Source organism: Ochlerotatus camptorhynchus, unplaced genomic scaffold (assembly GCF_037179485.1).
Source record: "Ochlerotatus camptorhynchus isolate MF236.1 unplaced genomic scaffold, CSIRO-AGI_Acam_v1.1 ptg000007l, whole genome shotgun sequence".
Lineage (NCBI taxonomy): Eukaryota > Metazoa > Arthropoda > Insecta > Diptera > Culicidae > Ochlerotatus > Ochlerotatus camptorhynchus.
This window is the reverse complement of record NW_027040499.1, coordinates 302,182-327,602: the sequence shown is the minus strand read 5'-3', so window position 1 is coordinate 327,602 and position 25,421 is coordinate 302,182. Positions and strand designations below refer to the sequence as shown.

The following is a 25,421-nucleotide window of genomic DNA, read 5'->3' as shown; positions in this document are numbered from 1 at the left end:
TCCAACGTCAACCGCTCCTGGAACCGCTTCAACACTCTGGAGACGGTTGAATGGTGAATGTTCAACATTTTTCCCAACTGCCGGTGCGACAGGTCAGGAAATTCCAGGTGTTTGGAAAGAATTTGTTCTCTCAACTCGCGTTGGTTCACCTCCATTTTCGTTGAATCGAAAAACACGACTTCGAGTTTGACAGCATGTACACAATACACATCAATGAGAAAGTGTGCAAAATTTGGTTGATTTTTACCCAATGGTAAAAAAGTTATGCCCTGTTGAATGTGTCGCAATAATTTCGTGTTCGCCCTTTACTCACCATTTATGTATGGTAGAACAGGGGGAAAACACCCCAAAATGCACCCCGGACAAAGTGCCCGATTTGATTTTTCATACACGAAACGAAAATCAATTATTTTATTCATGTGTTTCACTTATACATTTTTGCCAAACATCAGCCTTATACATTCCATAAGACAAACCATATAGGTCCTATAAGAATGCATAAAAGGTATGTGTAACCGCTTATACATTTTATTTGACACATGATCTTCATAAACTTTTTGCAAGGCGTCTGCTTATTAGTTGACTTATACATTTTATGAATAATCAGCAATAGAAATTTGCCAAAAGGTATAAGGAGATTTCTATCCGTGTACCTATTCCACTTTAATTGTGTCGAAATGCTAGTTCAAGTTGTAAACTAGCACTGTGACTTGTCAAATTTATGAATTAAAAAGTTAGGGGTTGTGTCCAAAGCACGACCGCATTGTTGACGTAGAACTACGAGATTTTTTTTTTATGCTCCATTCACTAATATATATGTACCACAAAAGTTCAAATAATGGACGCAGTGGTTCAACTCCCCCCAACAAAAAAAAATATATATTAATAATGGTTTAGAAACTTAACTCCAAAATGAACAATTCATTATTCAATTTTTTGAAAATGGGCAGTTATTGAATAAATCCTAAAATTAGGATTACCTTTGGCCGCTTTCTTGTTGGCTCGACACATTCGAACGCATTCAGCAATGGTCCGCGTCTGTTTCGCAGGTTTCCCTGCCTCATGGTCGCTCACGCGCTTCCGATAATCGCGGAGATATTCAGCAGCCATGTGTTGTGACATTTTGAAGATTTTTACAGAATTTCTCAATAAACACTTGTTTCACTTCGAATATTGGCTCTATCCAACGCGGAGTGTAAACACTGAAGCACTTTCTGTACCAATTGTAATTTACAAAGAATGCTACAATGCATAATCACGATGGTGTTTCAATATGATGTCTGTGTTTGGGAAACAATCACGAAATGAAATTTTGATTGCCTTTCTTTTTGCACACGCCGGTAAGCTAGCTTTACAGAACATAAGGGGAAGTGCAAACAAATCGATGAATCAAAAAGTGGTTCGCAATGCAATGTGCAATGTGTTGTGGTAGCGTTCCACATGGGCTTTCTATGTGCACTCGCACTATCATAGCATGCTGCATATCTTAACTGCATGCAGAAGATGCCTTCTACCGCTAGGTGCACTAGTGTTCGCAAATGACAAGCTTCCAAGTTTGGTTACAAAATTACAACTCTGGAGAGCATTTTGTGTAGTCGTTGGGGGCGTGTGGTTCTGAATATGGAAAAAAGGCACAGATAAATTCTATTCCAACTCTTTGCTGCAATAAGCTTGTTGGCCATTAAAAGGGCCGTTTTGTTGCCAAAGTTGGTGATGATTTAATCTCCGAAACCGTACAGAGTGCGTCTGTCGCTTCAAAGCGTAGACGACATCCATGGCCGCTTACGCTTGGCGATATGACCTTTTCCTGCTTTGCCACGACCAGTCATTTTTGCTTGTTGGATAGAAGAGTGGATTACCTAACCTGCCACCACCTTCCTACTGCTGCCTGCTGGCGTGGTGAAGCGAAAATTAGTTGAGGCTAAAGAGCAGTGCTCTTTTATATCTTTTCAGGTTAAAGCGGAAGGATGTGCAACCAAGTGGTACTCGATTATGACGACTGGGTTTGGGAAGAGCGTTTGTTTCATGAAAACAGTGATAAAATTATCACTTTTTATTTGTACATTGGACAATGCTTAACCTTACCACATAGTTTCTTGATGAAAATCATTAGTCGGAAGCATTGATATTGATGCATGATCGATTGGTGATAAAATTATTGAAATTGGTCCAGGGGCAGCTGAGTTATGAATGTTCAAAATCTTTCATAATTTTATTACATATTCCATTTTCGGGTTTCACAAAGTGTATCCCCATATAGAAATCACAGACGTAGTACGGGAATGCTATGAAAAATCGCATCGGGCGTTTTGCGTGGGGTGCATCTTGGGCTGTTTTCCCCTAAATAAAATCAACGAATGTTCGCATTCTACCTTCAACTTGCTCCGTTTTAGCCATGGTACCTTTTTTTTGTTGTTGGATATGAGTTATCATTATTAGATTTATTCTAATCGTGTGAAAACAATCAGCTCAATTAGTCAATACACAGCAAAAAAATAATTTTGATATCACGTCAAAGTGGATGCACTACAATCATGTCGAAAATATGGTGTAATATTACTTGCTAAAAAGGACAAAATTATCATTAATACAATGCATGAACTGACATTACGCTGCTTTTACTGCATTTGTTTATTTATGTGGTCATAAAAATTACATGAAATTTTCGACATAATTGTAGTGCATCCACTTTGATGTGATTTCAAAATTATTTTTTTGCTGTGTATAAAACCAAGAATTACCAGTAGTGGTTGGACGGCAACTGGAATACGCTCTTCCGACGTAGGTGATTTGCGTATTTTTTATAATCCTGGTAGATGATCCCTTGAGCTCATAAGATTCATAAGATTGCGTAATGCTTTTTAGCCAAAAGAAATCGAAATGCATTTCATAGATTTACCTTAAGAAAATAATGTTGACAAAAATATAAATAGAGGATTAAGGCTGGAATCGAACCATGGACATTGACATTATTTTTTTATTTTATTTTATTTAACGTCGGTCTCTGTTCCGCAATCTAGTGCCAATCACCGACGGACATCGATTGCAATCCATTGACGGCAATCGAATGTGCAGGAAGGCAGCTTCCACACCTGCGTAGGATATCGCACCCATTCAAACACACATGGGCCGGGACCAACGGCTTTACTTCCCTTCCGAAGGAAGACGTGACCAGAGATTTTTATGCCTCAGAAAAATCCCACCGACCTCGGCTGGGATTGAACCCAGACCCATTGGGGTGTGAGAAAGCAGTCACGCTTACCACTACACCACCGGCGCCGGCATACATTGACATTATGAGACAAATGCTTAGACCACTCGTCTATTAGCTATAAGAGCTACCTACTGTAAGACGATAATGTTTCATAAGTCGCCCAAAGAAAATTCCTATATACGTATACTAATTATAGGAGCAGCAAGCGTGTTTTCCGAAATCGAAAACACTCGGCTTTGGTGTTTGCCGAAGCATCCATACACGCGTGCAAATAATTGTACCGGTGCCTTGCTCGATGCGTTTGGTGTTTTATATCGAGCACTGGTACGGAGCGTAAAACTCAATGCTCTTGGTGGTGTGTAAAAAAGGCAGTACGCAGTGTAATGTTGCGTTTAGACATGCCTGCCTGCAGCTTTCATATTTTGAATCAGTCCTGATAGAAAATATTCAGATACTCCCGAGCAACCTGATTCTCTATAGGATTAGTAAGACCCAAATCTGAAATTATGGGAACTCCCGAATTGCTTAGCAAGTTTCTAAGGTTTTTCCGAATTTGTTATCAAAAGTTTACCACCTTCTCTGCAATAGCTTTTAAGGTTTTTTATACTCAAAATTTTTGTGAGTTTCCATAAGGGTTTGGAACTCGGGTCTAATTGCTTAACATTATTATCAAAAGTGTTGTTCCTCAGGGCAGATAATCGCTTTTTAATTTGTTTTTTTTTTAAATCTCGCCAGATAACTTTCATGGCAGGATCGCGTGCTCTTTGATATTACCTCCTGCGGACATTTTTCAGACGAATCAAGAGCTGAAGATCGTCGTCTATTATAATTGAATCGAATTTAACCTCGCATTTCGGTACTGAAGCAGCTCTTGCTTCAAAAGTTACTGGAAGGTGATCAGAACCGAAGTCAGCATGGCCCAATTGGCTACAAAGTCGAAGCTGAGTCGTAATGATCCTTCTCACGCCGTTGTCACGGATCTACGTTAATACTGATATTAATTGTTACTTAAGAAATTTGTGAGAGATCAGAATCAAATAAGCCCATTTTATTACCTGCTTTCAGAGTGATTTATTTGTCTGTAGAAAAACTATCGCAGTTCTACACAGTCCCATTAAAGCACAACGAATATAATACGCAAAATATGAAACATCTAAAAACCCACGATTCGCTCACCAACTGGCATTTCCCATTCGAGAAAACAACCCGAACTTCACTGACGTCATACGGTCCGACAAGCTATACCCTCGCTTATGTACAAGGAGCACTTCCTCTTCACGCTTCACGTGTTCCGAAGGTCCCTTTGCCAGCCAACGCAACGTCTATTATCCTTTTTTTTACCAACCTTTCTTTATTTGTTCATTTACCTGTGCACGCGTACACGTCGTCGTCGTTTTCAGCGGCAACGTGTTGTCACCCCCATCAATTCGCACGACTACAACCAACGACGGCGCCGCCACCACCGACCAAAGCGACCGGTCACGAAAACTCTACACACAACCCTTGCGCCTCTCCACAAGAGCACTCGCATATCCTAAAAACCGAACGAAGTGCCAAGGATTGGTCAACTGCTCTACCAGAAGCCTATCGCCGCGACCTGGAGAGCCCATTCTCCTAATTGGACGGACTCAATGCGCCGGCTCCTGGTCGGAGAGCCTCGAGCAACCTGAATATCCCGCAGAGAATAGAGAGAGAGAGGACCTTTGTCCAGCCCGCGAGTGTCCGAGAAAACGGTGTCGCCGTCGCCATCGTCATCGCCTTTGTTGAGAGCAGGCGTCCTGGAATAAAAAAAAAGGATCCGCTTTTACTCGAAGCAACTTGGAGCAAAAGATGGCCACCCATGGACGCTGGTCAGTTGGGTGAAAATTTTCCAAACAGTGTTCTGAGAAGTTTACTGATTTTGAGAAGAGATTGTGATTGTAATGATTGGAAGATGTTCAAAGTAACGGAAAAAAGTGAAAAGATTGAAATTCATTGCTCAACAGAAGAGTAAAAGTTCTGGAAATGTGAATAACGAACGACACCCACCGTGTCCGCAATGGAATAATTGATCAGGTGTCATCAGTGATTTGATTCGAATATAACGCAATACGTGTGCTAAAAAATCTATTTGGAATAAAGTGACAGGCAATAGCCGTTAAATACAGAGGTGGTATAATTGTACAAAACCTGAGTGATCGCCATCGACTCAATTTAGTTGGAAAGTAAAATTTGAAAATCTCGTAAGGAGAAAAATTGAACCACCAGCATTTCCGCGATGACGCAATTGGAGGACGATGTTCTGTTGAACAATCTGCTCAAGTTTCCCGGAACCATCATTATCTACAACAATGACCTGAATAGTGAGTTAGCCATCGTTCGTTGCACTGCGTAATAACAGCGATTTGCTTAAATGAGCATAAGAGCATGAGTTTGCGTTTTAGTTACTGAGTAATGATTTATTGGTTTTGACAGAACTCATAATTTTCCCGAGTACATTCTTTAAAAATTTAATGATATTGCAAAAAAAAATACCTGACCTCCATCAGTTTTCCGTTAAAGAACTGAAAGTATCGATTTCGATCCATGAATTTTGCATCAAGAGAAACATCATGCACAGTCTGTGAATCATACTGTCGGCTTCATGCCATGCAATTTCATTTTTTTTTCATTGAAACTATCAGTCGTTGTGCATTGTCCAGTCGGGGAACAAATCAATGTTGAACAATTATTTGAATTGATATATTTTGCAAACATTTAGAAAATAACTACGAGACGCTGCCTACAAAATAATATCACGCTCGTTCAAAATGAAGTGAGTAAAATTCCACAGACTTTCGTTAAAAGTGGAACTACCCGAAAGTGAGAAACCACAAGTTTACTCACTTTTCAGTAATGTATGCATTTGTCAAAATCTGAGTAGCATTTTCTCAGTTCCGGTTTTTGCAATACAAGCTCAACTGAGTGAAAGTTTCTCAGTTTTGTAAATTTTACATTTTGACAGGAAATTATTAAATTAAATTAAATTATTAAAAGATCAAATTTTATAATTTCTAACATATTGATAATAAATCTGTTTATTAAGCGATTTTACCGAAGGTGCAATAGCTAGCATGTTGTCATCTCCAATCCGGGAAGTAACACATTGTACATCTCTATATGGACTGAGCTGCTTCCTGGCACAACTTACGGATCAGTTTCTCAGCATTTTTTCTAAAAATAAAATACTTTTTGAATGTATTCCTATTTTACGTTTTTTTTTATAAAACCTACATGAAATCCTCTCATAGCGAGTTTTCCTTGCACAGTTCGAGAAAGTAGTGTAAATTTATGTTCAATATAATGCACATAAATGGAGCGTCACATATCATATACGATTACATTATATATTATGTAAAGTTCTGACACATTTCATGCAAATAGCAAATATTGTATACAAAAGCCCATCTTTGTAAACAACATTGTTTGCAAGTTGCTCGGTTGCGTGAAATGAAATATAAGTCTACGTGAATGAATGTTTACATCGCAAATTAAATTCAGAATTTTTATCTGTGTGGAATCGACCTTGAGATTCTGAAGTTTGCAACCAAAAGTTGTTGCACAAGTTTAGAAAAACGTGACCTGTGTAAATTTGGGCGCTAGTTACTAGTCCAGACCAGTTTCACTGAACGCTGAATCTTTCACTCTTTAAACACAAAAAAAAAGATTCTGTTTAAAGGACGTAAGCCGTCCTGATCGTTGGTTGTCTTTGACAGCACTAGAGTCGGTGTATAATGAGTCACGCCAAGAGTGAAGCCAAGTCTACCTATTGAACTGTCAAACCAGCTGCCTATCGTGCAAAGTAAACAAACATTATGATGCTATGAAAGGTATTGCAATAAAATATAAAATATAATCGAAGAAATGATAATAAACACGCAGAGAGCATTCAATTGTCATGGGATACGTTTGGTAATGATCGGTAATGAGAATTTCTAATATTTTTTGTTAAGATAATTTGACAAAATCACTGATATAATGATTTACTACAGCCGTTATTATTTTTTCTCGCTAGAAGTCATTTGAAGTTGATGTAGAAGTCCTCTGTTGCCAAGTTAAATGAAAGGGAATCTTTCGAAAACCGTGATGCGAGTTCAACTGTTTTTCTCTTGGCGTGACTCATTATACACCGACTCTAGACAGCACCAGTTGGATTTTTGTTACAAACATTTTGAGTGACTCCGCACTACGTACACGGTAAGAAAAAAGTACCAAAAAGTAAGTTCTTTTCACTCATCTCGGCACTATAGTGCAGGAACCCAAAAGTAGGTAAAGCGGGTCAAAGTAGTTTTCATTTACTTGTGTGCAATTCGTATGGAATTTTCCACTCGCTTTCTACGCAAAATTAAGTTAGTAGTATCTAAAAATAAGTAAACATGTTATACTCAACCTTGGGTTCCCACACTTTACTACCCCTGTTGGGTGGTTTTGCTCCTTATTCGTTTTTGACAACATTAGAAGGAGAAAAGGAGACTAACTAGTCGAAAGTAGGTAAAAGTGAACTGGCCGCTGGGAACTTTTTTTCATACCGTGTAGCTAAAAAGGAGTAACAATCGAAAAAAGGCCCTTCAGCATTTGTAAACAAACCTCTCTAAAGCCCTTTCCTCACAAAGCAAAGGCCGCCCATGCAAACCAACAGCATCATCGATGGTACTGTTGGTTTGCATCGGCGACCTTCGATTTGGGAGGAAAGGGCTTTAGAACGGTTTGCTTACAAATGCTGATGGGCCCTTCACTATTGTTGCTCCAGATTTATTGCGTTTTACATAAAAAAAAAACGAAACTAGCTCACAGAGTGAGTGATTTTTATTCAGTTTTGAGTCACTTTTACTCGTGCGTATCGAGTAATTTCTAAAAGCATAGGTCACCCAGTGCTTGAGTAATCTACGCTTTTAGAAATTTCTCCTTACGATTGAGTAAAAGTGACTCACTCTCTGAAAAGATTCTTTTTCAGTGTAACTTGCCATCTAGTAAAAAAAAAAGTGATTCAAATGCATAAGGACTATTAAATGGTCAATGTCAGTGTGCAATATGCATCGAATTCCACGTTTTAACTTAACAGTACGACCAGAGTGCAGGTTTATGTGTTGAGTGAAGTTATTCGGATGGACAATATACTTAGAAATAACTACTTTTATAGGAGATGTAATCCATATTGGACGTAAATCATAGAACGTAAACAAACATTTCATGTAAATTTAAGTATTCTCAAACCGAAACATCAGCTATTAGACGATGAGAACGTTTGATTGAATTGATTTTCACGTTTCTTTCAACTGATTCTTATGTCAAAAGGCCCGCTTACATGTGTCGGTATCAGGGAACTGAAATATACGTAACTTTTCAATAATGTGAAGAGCTTCTCTAATAAAAATGTTATGATTAATTTGCTTAACGACATATTTCGGGTATCATCCAAACAATTTTTGGAATTGTTCAATAATTTTGGTTATCGTTCGTTTATTTTAATTTATTATTAGGGTATTTTGGATGATTGCAAAGACAGACCCCAAAATTGAACCATTTTCGAGCTGTCAAATTGAACCAATTTTTCCAGCATAATAGATAGAGCCGCCCCAAGAGAAGAGAAGACAATACGGGAGCGAAAACGAACCACTTTTCTGTCAAACGCGAACCAGCTCGTGATTGACTGATTTGTAGTGCGTAAGATAGATATAGTGATAGATAAAGATAGAGATAGAGATAGAGATAAAAGAGTAAGAAACCAGTTGTCTCCTCTTCCTCTTAGGAGTCGCCCCTTTGGAATCTTATTCAGTTTAGTTTACAGTGTTTCGACTAGATAGGATGTTATAGGAAGCTGTCTTTCGTAAAGTTATTTAATTATGGACAGTTCAGCACAGAATCCTAAAAACTTTCAGCGCTTATGTACCATTTGACTTCTGATTGCTTGCTTTAACTTGACTGCTCTGCTACATAGAAGGTAGCTGTCATTAGAAAAATTGTTCAGATTAATATAACAAATTCCGAATTTTATTTTTATGTTCCAACTGGAATTATGCGTGTGTCTTTAATTGTGACTGCATTTCACTGCATTTGTTGATTTTTGTGGTTGTAAAAATTACATGAGATTTTCAACATGATTGAAGTGCATTCTCTTGGATGTAATATTAAAATTTATTTTTTGCTGTGTAGAACTATATGTTGCATATATGGAGTTTAATCCATTCTATTGATATTCCATGTATTCAATTACAACGTTTGCTATTTTGAAGACTTTTAATTCAGCACAGGTAAAGATAAACTAATGTTAAGATACCTTAAATAAGTTTTAGCTGAAAGACACTTGTATGTCATAGTTCTGCAATATAAAGATTTATGATTTCAGGTGCACTTTGATTTCTAAAGTTGTTTGCCATTTTAGTAGATAGAATTAGTGTTGGATAAATAATGAGTAGAATCGAGTGAGCGTGAAGCTTGATAGTCCGTATGTAAACGGAATCTCATTAGTTAGAGAATTTTGATAGGTTAGCAGGTATAAATATAAGGTACCTAAGCTCGTTGAAGAGAACGAGACTCAAATATCAAATGTGCATAAATCCTAGCTCCCATCCCTCTAAAATGATCTACCGAATGGAATAAGTGTTTGCCTCCGAGAATAACGATCAACGGTTGTATGGAAATCTACAGCGTGCCATGAACATTTTCGGATGAAAGCGCATACCGTCGAATTTTGCTCGTTGGGCCGAGGGGGGCGACACATCTAAATCTCAATTCTAGATGCTATACAAATCTCACACTAGCGAATAAATCTTCGAAAAATCTTCTATCATTTCTCTCATCTACTTGCATCGCGCTTCATATTTGTGCAGGAAATCTTCAGAATTGTCATCAATCTTCTTTCTATCTACTCAGCGTGCGTGCAACTAACCACAGCAAAACACAATTTTTCCTGCATCGTACATAGATAGAGTCGCCCCCTCGCGTTGGGCTATGTTTAATTGGGTTACGTTTTAGTTGGGCTGTAGCCCTTCCAAATCGAAATCAAACGTCGATTTGGAAGGGCTACAGCCCAATTTTTGATGATAATAAATTTGATTTTGATGATAATAAATAATCGATATATCCCTAAACCAAGTTTGAAGCTTGACAGATCAGCCAACTAACGAAAGCCTTTTACTAAATGGACTACGGGTTTAGCCCAACGAGCGAAAGTTGACTCTATTTGAATGCACACTTTCTAGCAACTGGAACAGAGTAATTGCTAATATACTACCAAAAAACTTCACATGTTCTTTCATTTCAAAACATTCCAGCTCAATGTCTTGCAAGTTGGTTTCTTCCTATGCCAATACCGATGCCCCAAATGTTCCATCAAAAAAGCCACAGCTCCCAACAAAAGTCCAGCTCCCAGCACAAAGTAGGCAGCCAGTAGATCTTCAATTGCCATCGGATGCGGTGGTACCTGTTCCTTGTCCTGGGAGTGGAAAATCTGAATCTGCACCCCATAGTCCATGTAACGCTTAGCTACGACCGGTTCCTGATACGCTCGAATGCCGGATGCCACGATGCGTAGTATCAAATCCGAGAGGCGATCCTTTAAGGGCCATGTTTTGGTGGTCATCGATACTTCGTACTCAAAGTACAGGTCTTCTTTCATCAGACGATAGAGGCGGACATTTCCAGCCGTGATGAACGTTCCAATCATGTAGTGACCGTAGTTGAGCTTGCTAACTCCGAAGGCAACTTCACCCTGATTGGCTAACGCTAGGAGTTTCGGTACGGTGTAGATTCTGAAATTGTTAACCACTTTCCGAAGGGTGGGCTGTTACAGAAAAAAAAAAGATTAGAGTCACACTACAATTTCTACTGAATATTGCTAGCAAATTACATTCTGCGTCAATAACAAGGAATGTATCCAGGCCTCGTGGGTTTGAGTCCAAATGATATCCCTGTCGGCTATATCCTCATAGGTATCAATTGGCGCTTCAAATAGGGGAAAAGTGCGAAGACTAGCATTCTTTCCAACGAATATGTTGCCTACATTGATTGTGAAAGCAATCAAAGCAACGGACAGAATACACTCCGGGATAGTTCGGTAGAGTATTTTTGCAGCTTGAAACAGAAAAATCGCAGTCACGTTCATGACATTCCAACCTGTGCCCCGTGATACGACATGAGTCTCAAAATATGACAACAGAACATACGTTCCGATACAACACACAATACTGATCGCTATACTAATCCAGACCTCTGGCTTGAATGCGAGTGCGACCGTTTGCCATGATGGTATTAAACTAAAAAAAATAGTCATAAATTGTATTAATTTCAACATCGACCTGAATAACCTACCGAGGACGAGGAGCTAAACCGCAAATTCCGACCTTTCGAATAGTAGCGGTAAAACCAAGAAACTTGTGAACGCTCTGCCAGGTCAAAAGAGATCCGATGCCCACATCCGCTCGGCGTTCAGCTATTGCTCCAATAATACCATCACCAGTCCAATTGTCGTAGATCAAACCCCATTCACCAGCTTGATCTAAAATACCACCAATTAAGCCTTCTTTAGCTGCAAATAATTCGTTCAAAACTAACCGATCTGAAGATCCCACGTGCAGTTGTACTTTCGACAGAATTCAACCATCACTAGCCCACCCACGCCGTCGATGCGTACGGTCTGATTTTCGTACTTGGCAATCCACGGTTCATCGTAGATTGGCACGAATATGAAATGTGGAATCAATCGAAAGCTGGCCAACCGGAACATCCTCCGTTCCATGTTCAGCGTCTTATCCGGAAAGAGATCACTTCCCAGCAGGAATGATTCATTCCGCACAAAATACGAATCCAGGTAGATCAACTGCTCCGCTTCTTCGGGTGACGATTTAAACCCATGGGTCCACAGATCGATCTCGTTGTCACCGTGGCGAGAATCAATCAGTAGCAGACGAGGAATTTCCTGCACCGCGGGATGTGTTCGTATGTTATCGAAAAAGTCGGGATCCGGATCGGCATGGTTGGGGTCCTGCACCACAATTACGGTTTTGTTCGGATTTCTGATGAACGCATAATCGTGGGTGATGTTGAACGAATCCAGGAAAAAGTGAGCATTTGTTTGATCCATGATGAAAGCATGGCAGCCCAAATCGATGTTCCGGGTAAGCTGAGGGTCGTACCGGGCTTCGGTGTTCAGGGTCATTGCAATAACGGGTTGATTCGATGAAATCTTGATGCGATTAATCAGGGAAGAGTTGGAATATCTGCTTAGAAGAATACACACGGCGTACGTCTCCACGACGTATGTTAGGACTGCGAGAATGTAAAACAAATGCTAACTAAATTGAGATTCGATCTCAGCATTCATGGGCACTTACAAACATGGTCAATCAATGAAGAGAAGGCGAGTTCGAGCTGGTCGTCTGGTAGAAGTAGTTCCAGCGGATCCATTTTGTCAGGAATGTTTGAACTTAACGAAAAACATGGATGAGTTCTTATATGAATGATCTGCGCATTCTGCATGTGCTGTACACGATTAAATATGGTCGGTCAAAAGCATTGAATTAAATGTGGTGTGAAGTTTCGACCTTCATATTGTATCAATATCAATGGATCCTGCAGCTACACAGTTCCAAAAATTATTGTAAACTTTTGTTTAATATTATGCACATTAAAGGAGTGTCATCAGTATCATCATTGAGATGCACATTAAAGATTATGCAAAGAAATGCAGCATCATTTCCACACCACTGTCAAAGCTTACCTAACTGATGTTGAAGACATGTAACAAATCAGTAAGTTTCAGAACAATGGAACCATCTCAAATCTTGATGTCATTATTAATTATGTGTCTCTGTTGTTTATCTACCAATATAATTTCAAATTTTCTGAGCCCGTCATCTTCTTGTGTGCATTTATGTAATTAAATTGAAGTATCGTAAACCGGGGGCAAATTGATCATGATTTTCAGTAATATGTAAATATTTTCTTCGCTTGAAGTTTATTTTCAAATAATTTATTGTTTAAACCAGTTCAAAACCTAGTTGATTGATTTGTTAACTTATTTACGTATGTTTTCTTTTTTTGCTAGTTTTGGAACTGGAAAACTTCTCATTAATCGCTCCCTCTAATATTGTCTCTAATTCTCCCCTCCATATCCGGAATATGTAATTTTAAATAAAGTACCCTGAATCTTGAAGATTTTTCTGAATACAGGATCATATAACATTCAAATCTTAGAATTTCCACTTTTCCCAAACGTTAAATCTTGATCGTTTTATAGCATCTCTAATTTTTTTTATGGAAAAAATAATAATTCTCTTATGATTTCATAATACCATAGACCAACACTAAGACCATAGGGTCCCGAAGAAACATGCTCAATCTGTTGGCTCAGGAAGTACCAGACCTTCGATCCCAAGCTAATTGAAGCAACCCTTGAAACATAAGAAAATCCACGAATCCCTCATTAAACTCTGTCGATCATAAAAGGCGAATCAATACAAACACAAACTTTGACAGATTCTAGTACGAGAATAGAGTACGCTTATAGATGTACTTGTGACCAATGGGCTAGTCAAGTAATGCGCTAATTTAAAATCGTTAGTTTCGTATTGATTGTTGATAATACTTTTGAAAATCTTCTTCAGAACACGCTCTGAATTCACTTTGCAATGCTCTTCATATTATTGATAATACTAGTAATTCCCCGAAAAACACACTTAAAAAAACAATTGAAGTTCTCCTCAGCATGCACTTAGTATTCTCCTGAAATTCCCATGAAATTACCATAATTAATAATTAATTCTTTGAAATGCTCTTCAAAATTTCCTTGGAACTCTCTTTTGAATTTTCACCGGAAAACTCTTGGAATACTCCTTAGAAATCCTAAGAGATTTGCCTCTAATCAAATTAAATGTATTGTATTGTAATTCGTTGGCATGTACCCTATTTTTTATTGAGATTTGGATGTTAATCATTTTCAAGGTAATTTGCAATCTATTGCTTACTTTTGCTGGTTCGACGTCCCTCAGGATTGACCTGCATAACAATGTTGCGCTAAATAACTCGATTCCTGGCTACTTGTCTCCAACTCCTCGAGCGTCCCACACTTCCTAGATCTTGCTCCACTTGGTCCAAACAGCCTAGCACGCTGGGTTCACCATAGAGTTGCGCCAGCTCGTGGTTCATTCTTCTCCTCCAAACAACGCTTACACATACCCCGCCAAAGATGGTCCTAAGCACGCGTCGTTTGAAAACTCCAACTCCCAGTGCTTGCCGGTCCTCCTCGAGCATCGTTCATGTCTCATGCCCGTAGAGTACTAGGGTTTTGATCTAATTTCCGTCCTACTAAGCACAACCCGCGCTTTACCTCTCTTTTCTGAACGAGTTTAAACAAAAAATTGAATATTTCTATCAAAAATGACATGCAAATTTATTCACCTTTCCATAAAGAGTCACAAATTGTTGAGATATTGTCTAAAATCTAACACTGCTTCTTGATTCTAAATTCGTTCTACGAGTTTCAATTCCGTCCTAACGCATTGAAACGCCAATAGATTTTCTTCGTCCTACGGATAAACGTAGAAAAAGGGGACTCGCTAGGAGCGCTTCTTTTGTTTTGAGAACAATGAGCATAAATATTCATACAATGCGCTCTAACAGGATTTATGTTGTAGCTAATGAACTAACGCATCGGAAAAAACCTATTATTGATTTGTGCACGGTGAAATCATTGATATTATTGATCTTTTCTGATCGATAGAACGGAAATGGGCGATTACGACGAAGTAGCGCTCTACCCTACCGGGCGTATCAGCGTCTTGAACATGGTACACTTAGTGCGGAGATGAAGTTTACCCGACCTTAGGGTCTGATGGAGTCCGTAGTAGGCACGACTTTCACGTCTCCGAATTTCTCTACTGCAGTTGTTATTTGACGTCACCAGGTACACAGATTCATCCACCACAACGAACTCATCTCCGTCTATTGTCGCGCTCGGTTCCTCCAGCTAACAGATACTTTGTCTTTGACGTATTCACCTTTAATCCAACCTTTTCTGCTTCACGTTTCAGCCTGGTGTACTGGTCCGCCACAGCCTGAAACATTCTTCTGACAATGTCCACGTCGTCAGCGAAGCAGATTAAATGGCTGGACTCATTGACGATCGTGCCCCGCATGTTAAAGCCCGAACGTTTCATAACACCTTCTAGAGCAATGTAAAACAGGAGACAGGAAAGGCCATCGCCTTGTCGAAGTCCTTTGCGTGTTTCAAACGGGTCGGATAGCGCACCCGATATCTTCACGCAGCACTGTACACCATCCATCGTAGTCTTGATCAGTCTCGTCAGTTTCCCGTTGTCGTTCATAACATTCCGTAGCTGTTCTCGTTCAATAGTATCGTAAGCGACTTTAAATCGATGAATAGGTGGTTTGTAGAAAGTTGATATTCGCGACATTTTTGAAGGAAGATTTGGTGTGTCCGTCCACAAAACCAGCTTGGTAACTTCCCTCAAATCTACTATCTGGGAAAGCACTTTGTAGGCTGCGTTGAGAATGGTGATCGCTCGTTAGTTCTCACATTCTAACTTGTCACCCTTCTTGCATATCTTTTCCGGGCCAATTTTGATAAGTTCCGCTCCGATACCATCCTTCCCAGCTGCCTTGTTGTTTTTTAGTAGTTTGATAGCATCCTTAACTTCACTTATCGTGGGAGTTGCTACTTGTACTTCGTCCGCCGCACCGATGAAGCCGTTCCTTATGCTGTCTTGGCTCTCCGCCTCTGTGCCATTAAAGTGTTCATCGTAGTGCTGCTTCCACCTATCGATCACCTCACGTTCGTCCGTCAAGATACCTCAATCTTTATCCCGACACATTTCGGCTCGCGCCACAAAGCCTTTGCGGGTTCCGTTGAGTTTCTTGTAGAGCTTGCGGGTCTGTTGTGAACGATACAGCTGTTCCATTTCTTCGCACTCTGCCTCTTCCAGGCGACGCTTCTTATCCCAGAAAAGATAAGTTGGCTGTCTTCGCTTCTGTTTATATCGCTCCACATTTTGACGGGTACCTTGCTGCAGCATCATCACCCGTGCTGCATTCTTCTCGTTTAAAATCGTTTAACCAATTGTTTTGTCGATTCCATTCCACAAACCCAACGGCACCTTCTGCTGCGCTGTTAATGGCTGCTTTGACACTATCCCAGTAGTCCTCAAGAGGAGCGCTGCTTCAAGGTTTTGCGCGTTCCAGATTGTACCGTGGCGGGCGTCGGTACCGAATGTTGTTGACAACGGAAAGTCTTTGGCGCACTTTTACCATTACAAGGTAGTGGTCCGAATCGATGTTTGCGCCGCGATAGGTCCTGACATCGATGATATCCGAGAAGTGTCTTTCATCAATCAAAACGTGATCAATTTGTGATTCTGTCTGTAGTGGTGTTCTCCAGGTGTACCGATATGGGAGGCTGGGCTGAAAATAGGTACTACATATGGCCATATTCTTGGAGGTGGCGAAATCTATGAGTCTGAGGCCGTTGTCGTTCGTAAACTGGTGAGCGCTGAACTTTCCGATAACCGATCTAAATTCCTCCTCCTGGCCAACTTGAGCGTTTAGATCTCCGATAACGATGTTGACGTCATGGTATGGGCAGCTATCGTATACTCGTTTCAGCTGCGCGTAAAAAGCGTCTTTATCATCATCGTCACTTCCTAGGTGAGGGCTAAGCACGTTTATTATGCTAACATTGAAGAAACGGCCTTTGATCCTCAACTTTCACGTTCTGTTGTCGATTGGCCACCACCCAATCACGCGCTTTTGCATTTCACCCATCACGATAAAAGCTGTACCCAGCTCATGTGTGTTGCCGCAGCTCTGGTAGATGGTATAGCCATACCTTTCAGCAAACCTCCTGCAGCGCTACAATGTCGAACTTGCAGACCTTCAATAAGTCGGACAGAATGCGGCTACTTCCCAAGAAATTGAGAGACTTACAGTTCCATGTTCTGAGTTTCCAATCGCTAGTCCGCATTCGTTGCCTGGGTCTATGCCGATTGTACCGGTCCGTATTTACATTGTTTGCTTCCTGTATTTTTGGAGTTTTACGGTTGGCTTGTAGGGCCTGCACAGCTCTATTTAGAGTCCCAAGCTGGCAACAGGGCGGTAATCAGCCACTCCTAACATGGAGAACAGACGCCGTTAGTGATTCAATGGTATTTTTGATCAATGAAAATATTTTTTTAGTTGTCGCGGATTTGTATTTGAAGTCACGGTTTTCTTTTGAGAAATCGTAGATTTAGCGGATCAAATTTTGAAAATCTTGTAACAGCGTTCTTTATAAACGTATACAAATATTTAACATATTTTTTTACATTAGGCTTGAATGCCCTCAATGTGATATTTAAAGTTAATTATCCATACCATGGTCAAGTACTAATCCAAGATATTACACTTGATATGACCAAGAATTTGGAACTCCGTTCTTAGTGACTATATGACTACTAGTAGATTTCAAAAGGAAGCTTATGTGGAAATATTATAAGTTGAGTTTTGGAAGCGTTGAGAGAAATCTTCCATTTTTGTAAATAAAAAGAGAAAATATCTATGCTTTTCTGCAGTATTCTGCAAATAATACGAATACTTCTTCCTTTAGCGGAAATACCTGTGTCATCGGCGAACAAAGATTTGTGGAAAACCTGAGGCAAATCAGGGAGGCAATATAGGCCCAAGACTGAGGAACTCCAGCTCTAACAGGTAGTCGTACAGATTTGGAATATTTATACTTTACCTCAGTTAAATAATGTTGAACTAACTGCGCAGGATATCAATATTATTCTTTGTCAAATTGTGCCCCTTTGTAAACATATGTTCTACAACCTTGGATTTAAATTCATAATGAAGTCCTTTATCTATCTCTTTGATAGCCTTTTTTTCCACTGCAATGTGTTCCCAGGGTAACCATACCTACCGATTTATCGGTAGTCCTACCGATTTTCGGGATGCATACCGATTCACAGACGAAAGGTTCAAATCTACAGATTTTTCACTTTTCCTACCGATAATCACAGATTTTAAGTTATCTTGACAAATTTTTAATACCTATGTTTTGTTTTCCGTGTAGTCAGTCAATTTGATCGAACGCGATGCGTTTTGAAACTTCAATCCAAACGGATGTGTTTTTTTACGATAAATCGACTTTCTCTGTCTGTCTCCTAGCGGAGATGCTATTTTCTGTTTCTTCATTTTTTGGTTCCGTATTCCGTTCGTCCTACTCACACTTACTTGTTATGATTAGACTAGGGTCGGTGTATAATAGAGATTGCTGATGTTTATCGTACGCACACTACGTCACGTATAAGTATACGCAAAATGTTTTCATCGAAAAAATAACTCCATAGCGGAAAATTTTCCCGATGAAAACAAATCACTGACACAATCATACTTAAGCAATCTCTATGAGTCACACCAAGAGAAAAACAGTTGAACCTGCATCACGGTTTTCGAAAGATTCCCTTTATTTTCACTTGGCAACAGAGGACTTCTACATCAACTTCAAATGACTTCTAATGAGAAAAAAAATAGCGGCTGTAGTAAATAATGGTGACTGAAAAAATTCTCATTTTTTATTGAACACCCGTTATAAGTGATTTTGTCAAATTATCTTACCAAAAAGTAGTAGAGATTCACATTACTGATCATGTCATTACCATGACAATTTAATGCTCACTGCGTGTTTATGATCATTTCTTCGATTATATTTTATATCTGATCACTCAATGCACGCAATGTACTGATTTTCTGAAATAAACAAAGTGAGAATCAAGCAAACACAAAGTTTGCTTGTCTTTCACCCTGCGCAAGTGTAAAGCAGCGGAAAGAGAATACAGACACACACACCCATAAATAACGAAAGCTCAATGTGTAGCCATCGCTCCGACGGCTCCACCGCAAAGAGCGCCACTCAGTGTAGGGTTGCAAATGGAAAACACAGCAAAAAGACAAAATTCTTCTCGGGGTAAGCAAAGTCTGCAAAGAATTCGAAGAAGACATTGGCGCTTGTTGTATTATATTCGCTCCCTGTGCCGCACGGAGTGTACCGCTCATTGTGTGGATCACTTTCTCACAGATTAGTTGGAAAAGAGTGTGCGAAGTAAATGGGAGAACCACACACACTCTTTGTCGAGTGTTGTGAGATGCATGCACAAAGTTGCTTTGCTAACGCTCTGAGGTGCTTTCCAGCCCTGCACATATCTATACCAACTTCCTATCCTCCAGAATATTTTCAAGGTTAGCCATGAACAATTCACATAAAAATGGAGAAAGCGGATTGCACATAGGAGCACCTTCAGTTTGTTTATAAAAATTTCCTCTGAAACTGAAATAATTTCCTCCATATAAAGGCGAGTCAGCTTAAGGTATGACCGACCTTTGTTTTCCAAGTAGAATCCTCCCGTTGCTTTAAAATCCAGTCCTCTAAAACGCAGATGGCTTCCTTTACTGGTACATTCGGAAAAAGCTCTGTGACATCAAATGAAACCATGACTTCATCTTCCCGAATCTCTCCTGATGCCTGAAGTTGATTCGCGAATTCCTGTGTACGAGTGACAAAGGAGCTAGGCATATTATGAAGTTCCTTTACTAGCCATTTGGCAAGCTTATGCATCCTTTCGTTTCCTGGTTTGTGAATCTTTCACAAACCTTTAATCCTAGGTAGAATAGGGTTTAAAACTTGCAATTGAGTCATAGTGTTGCCAATAAATCCAAACTGTTCATCTGCAAAAATTTAGTTCATATTAATGTGAAGCAGCAGTTTAATTTTTGATGAAAGCAAACTTATTGGACGGTAGCTGGAAGCTTCAGCTGGATTCTTATGCGGCTTCAAAATTGGAACAGCTTTCGCATTTTCCATTTATCAGGAAAGTATGCCAAATGGCAACATGTGTCAAAGAGTTTTACCAAGAAAGACAAGGTTCTTTCTGGGAGTTTTTTTCATGAGGATATAGAATACTTCGTCCAAATCAGTCCCCCAGGAATCATCAAAGATATTTTCCCGAGAGAAAATATTCAGATAATCCCTAGCAACCTGATTATCAATAGGACTAGTAAGACCCAAAATTATGGGAACTCTCGAATTGCTTAGCAAGTTTCTGAGCTTTTCCGCAGTTGAGATCAAAATTTTACCTCGTTAAGTGCTGTAATAGGGGGTTGGGTAAAAATTTTTGTGGGCTTCCAAAAGAGTTTGGAACTCGGGTCTAATTTTGAAACATTATTTTCAAAAGTTTTGTTCCTCAGGGTAGAGAATCGCATTTTATTTTTTTTTTTTGCAAATCCTGCCAGATAACTTTCATGGCAGGATCGCGTGTTCTTTGATATTGCCTCCTACGGACATTTTTCAGACGGATCAAGAGCTCAAGATCGTCATCTGTTATCAGCGATTTAGTCATTGTTGCTAATGACTCATGGAACCAAATCAATCTTTTTGCCAAATTTTATGTTTTGAAGTATTGTGCAGTTGATTAGAAATTCCTCTTCAAAATTTTGGCTCATTTTAACTGAAAAACAAATGAAAAACCCACGCTTCTACGCCAATCAAATACAGTATTTTCAATACTTTATAGATTCATAATGCGATAATAAATTGAATAAGGGGTAAAATTAGCTAAATTTTGTCAAATGTACTTTTTTTGTAAGGTAAATAAATTTTTAAAACAACATTTTGTTTTCTTGATTGAAACCAAAGTCAAAGTTCGTATAATTTTTAAATCTTGAAAAAAAAAGCATTAGCACTTTAGACCAATTATGATTGAGCTTCAGACCAATTTCTTTTAAACAACAGAAGTAGCAATTATTTGTGTTGATATACCTGCCCATACTTTTTTTTTTTTAATTATGAGTACAATTACATTGAAAGTTAGGGACAATTTCGTAAAATTTTGGGATCCATTTCATTGAAAGCCGAAGCCACAAGTCAATTTATTTAAAATAAAATAATTAATCTCATAAACAGTTGTTCTATATTTAATTGTCACAGTTTTCACTCGGCTGTCGACAGAAGCAGGCCACTCTCGATGTGTGTCACGCAATCGTCTGTTTACTCGGCAGCAACCATTGTGTGGTCCTCCTCATTGTTCTTCAACAGCAGTTCTTTCTGTCGATGCGTCGTCGACTTTGGAAAGCAACCGTTTCGTGATGAATGTGTGAGTGCTGACCACGTTTTGCGTCCATTGCTGCAATAGAAGCGCTCTGACCCCCGTTGGCTAATCTGCCATATAATGAAACCACTGGAAACGGCTCCCGTTCTGGTGGGGGAAGCTTATTGGATAGCGGAAGATAAAATGTTTATTGTGTTGTATCTTTTGACTATAGTTTTGAGATGTATTATAAAGTGAACAAGAATCCTCTGCTCTGTAGACTTAATTCGATTGAGCCTTATCAAATAGATTAATTTTAAAAATAAAAAAATTAACTAAAATTATTGGTTTACATGGAAATTGTGTCCACTGCTTATAAAAACGGTGTTCATTTTCGTTTAAATTAGTGCAAAGTTGTGATTCGCTTCGTTGGAAGTTGTGAAATGTTGTTGTGGAAAATGAGGTTAATTGCGATTTTCGCTGGAAAATCTGATTCGAAAGAAGTGATCGATTTCATTATAAATGCCTGAGCAAATGTTATCAATTTTGCTAGAAATTTTGCCTGTTTTTCACTTGAAGCTCTGGAATCTCACGCGAAACTGTATTTTTATATATGTTTATAGTGGCAACCAATTAAGTTAAAGATCGTGATAAGTTCAGTCTAAATTTACCATTTCAATTCAATTAAATTCTTGTAAAAATGTTTATCCTCAGCAAACAGGGATCTTTTCAAATCTGTTAAAATAAAATAAATAGTTAAAAAAGTTTTTTGAAGCATTAGCCTTAGAACATTTTTACTCAAATGAATATTCTAAAATTCGCAAGATAAATCACAAAATTTATATTGAATTTGTTTATTGCAATTTATGTTCATACAACAAATATTTGATTCTGTGAAAAAAAATCTTCAAAAAATCAAAATTTGTTTAAGAATTAAATAAACCAAATTTCGATAGTGACTGAATTTTGCCATGTCCAATGTTGTCCACGGAGCAATTCAGCAAAACCCAATATTTACTTTGCAATTTCTTGCAGAATTACTGTGCTTAGGTACCCCCATTAGTAATAATGGTTCCACAATTATTTTATTAATCGCCATTCCCATATGCCCTCTATCTCATCTCTATTCAAAATGTAAATATATCCCATTTATCTCCCATTCTACAGCCTACAATTACGTCCTAAACGGTCACAACTCCATTCCGCTAACTCCCGCCACCACAGCTCTAGCCGAAGGTACCATCGATCTAAATGGTACAGTTTCGATCAACGTCGAAACGGTGCCACCTGACGGTGCTCCACCCGAGTCTCCTTCCACAGCGGACTCGATCCTTCAACATCAACATCATTACGAAGAGGCCAGCAGCAGCAGCAGCACCACCACCACCGCCAGCAGCGGTGGCAGTGTGGTCTGCAACGAATCTCTTGCCAACACTAGCATTCAGGAAGACTGCGAACTGACCGAAGACATGATGGAAGCTGAGGAGGAAGACGACTCCGAACCGGAGTTGACTAACCTCTCGTGGCTGACGGAGCTCAAAAACATTACCAACCTGACGCCGTCGGATATCCCGCTAACGGATCTGCCGACGGCGCGTTTCAATAAATTCATCGCCCAGGTGCGAAGGTAGGTGATTAGATCCTAATTGCGTTCTATCACGCAACATCATCGTTCCACTGATTGCAGGAGCCGCGAGTCGTACGACAAACGCAAGGAGCAGTACACTTCACTTTCGAACGCCGTGGAAAAGCCACCCTTCAACTATGCGCAAATCATTGCAATGGCCATGCTCGAAGAGGGTCGCATGACCTTGAAACAAATCTGCAAGTGGATACAGGAAAAATTTGCCTACTACAAGATGCACAAAAATTGGAATGTGAGTATCCTGGCCAAATTATCTATGCAAATAAATAACTTCCCTTTTTCAATTAGAATTCCATCCGCCATAATCTCTCGCTGAGTTTCTACTTCACCAAAGTATCGCGCGCCAAAGATGAGAAAGGCAAGGGAGGCTACTGGGAACTCTCGATGGATGTGTCGAAAAGCGAAAGGAAGCGAATCAGAATTCGACAGCGCAATCGAGGTAACTCGGCCGGGTCTTCGATTCGCAGTCGAAACAGACAACGCAAGACGACAGAGAACAACGGTGAAACGTCGTTCACCGACTGCAGTGCGAAGCCTGCTCCAAGCAGCGTTGATGGAAACAACAACGACAGTCAAACTACTACCGTTTGCTACACGGAAACCAGTGCCGAACACATCATCATGGAGGATGATCACATCGTTCACAATGTCACCATCGACAGCATGGACAATGTCAGCAATGCCGATTCGGGTTGCGTAGATGTTGATCAAACGTCTACCGTCAGTGAATCGCCCGCCATGCCGGTCAACGATGACCAACTGATTCGATCCACCCCCCTGGTGGAGAACTGCAACATTAATTTCGATTCGATTATCAATGCGGAAAATGGAACCAACATTTTCACCAATCTTAGCGTTGATGAGGTAGGAAACTCCACGCCCTAACCAGTACTTCCAAATTCAAACGAATATCATTTTTATTTTGAGCAGATCTTTTCAGACAACGAGATTCCCCAACCGGCCAACGACGACATCGTGGTACCGTTCTTCGGTACCAACGGTCAACAGACGGTGCAGACCGGCCCAAATGTGATTGTCGAAACGATTCCGTACTTTCTTCCCGATATGGGCAACTTTGACGAGCAGGACTTTGGCAATTTGATCAACATCAACGAGCAGGAAATCAGCGACGAGTTTCTTAACGAACATGGCTTCTTGTAAGGCTGTTGATTATTGGATGCGAAATTTTTTTGAATCTGTAGAATGTAATCCAAATCCACAACGATTGTTGGTGCCTTTCTCAAAGCAGTGTTTATTCCGTCCCTGTAGCCATAACATAAAACGAGAAATAATTGATAATCGTCTAGTCCATTAACGGTAAGTTTAGAAGGAAAGGTTATGTTTTCTCCGCAAAAGGATAGGAAAATATGACGTAATGTTTGCAGCCGATGAAAAAAAAGTGCCGAGTATGAAGTAAGAGGGAATAAGAATAAGTCTGAACTTCAGTGAAACCATGAACATGTCTAATCTGTTGAAACTATTGCATTGTATTAAGGATGAACCATCATACTCATACTCTCTACTGCGTAGTGTGATATATGCAAGCACAATAAAAATTATTCCTGCACAAATTTAACTTAAACTTGCAGGATTTTTATTTACGGCAACGGGAATCTTCCTCGCATGTATCTGCCCAATTTCACTCCCTTGTTTCTTCACGAAGTTTTTGCAAATTTTTTGACAAAGTGTTCTGATTTTTTGTTTTCATTCCAACAGCAGAATCATACAACTGGTCAAAAAACAAGCCATCCAACAGGAGGATGCCGCAATGAGTGGGGAGAAGAGCCCACCCTGTATTCACGAAATGTTAAAAACAGGGAGTTGGCATTCCCACTCTCCCCATCCGCACATATAATTATATAATGTTTTATATGCAAATGGAAATCGAATGGAATGGATTTAATGAAAGTCTTAAACATGGTCTACTACAGTATGATGATACTAAAAATGTTGTTTAACATATAGATTATTATTATTTCAGATTACACTCCTTGTGAGATCAAAATACGCAGTTTTAAAATGATTTCAGAAGAGAATTGCAAGGAACTTCTAACGTGAACTTTATACGAAATCCAAAGAAATTATGAGGAGAATTTAAAGGGAATTCCAAGAGGATGCTTTGAAATCCTAAGCTAAATTTTATAGGGATTACCTGGAAAAAAAATAAAAAATTTCCAAACGCCTAGTTCTGTTTTTATTTACAAGACAACTCTGATATGAATTTCATGGAATTTCTTATGAATATTTTAAAGCATATTGAGTAGCTTTTAGCGAGAATTATGGAGAGCATTTTAAAGGAATTATCGTGAGAATTATTGAGAATACTGAAATAATTGTAGAGTAAATTCTAAGAATTTCTTAGAAGGATTTCTGTTGGCCTAAATGTCCCTAATATTGGGTCCAAACATAAATTTCAAAGGAAAGCATTTTTTGACACTGAATGAAGCATTTTTTGACAAAAATAAATTAG

General features: G+C 39.3%; 2 protein-coding genes across 3 annotated transcripts; one reads left to right on the top strand and one right to left on the bottom strand.

Annotated features, from left to right (window-relative positions):
* Positions 1-4,569: 4,569 nt before the first annotated feature.
* On the top strand, positions 4,570-24,732 carry LOC135697653 (forkhead box protein J3). Of its 2 annotated transcripts, none has more exons than XM_065217435.1 (5): positions 4,570-5,556; positions 22,474-22,933; positions 22,994-23,183; positions 23,240-23,815; positions 23,882-24,732. In XM_065217435.1, exons 1-5 carry the CDS (start codon positions 5,472-5,474, stop codon positions 24,110-24,112), a joined length of 1,542 nt encoding a protein of 513 aa, XP_065073507.1. In that variant the 5' UTR covers positions 4,570-5,471; the 3' UTR covers positions 24,113-24,732. The 2 variants fall into 2 exon arrangements, with proteins under 2 accessions (XP_065073507.1, XP_065073503.1); XM_065217431.1 differs by having other exon boundaries at positions 23,879-24,732.
* LOC135697853 (uncharacterized) lies at positions 10,435-12,712 on the bottom strand. The gene is given in 3 exon segments (XM_065217716.1): positions 10,435-11,015; positions 11,575-11,778; positions 11,781-12,712. Coding segments are annotated over 3 exon segments (1,341 nt in total). The 5' UTR covers positions 12,390-12,712; the 3' UTR covers positions 10,435-10,487.
* Positions 24,733-25,421: the final 689 nt, after the last annotated feature.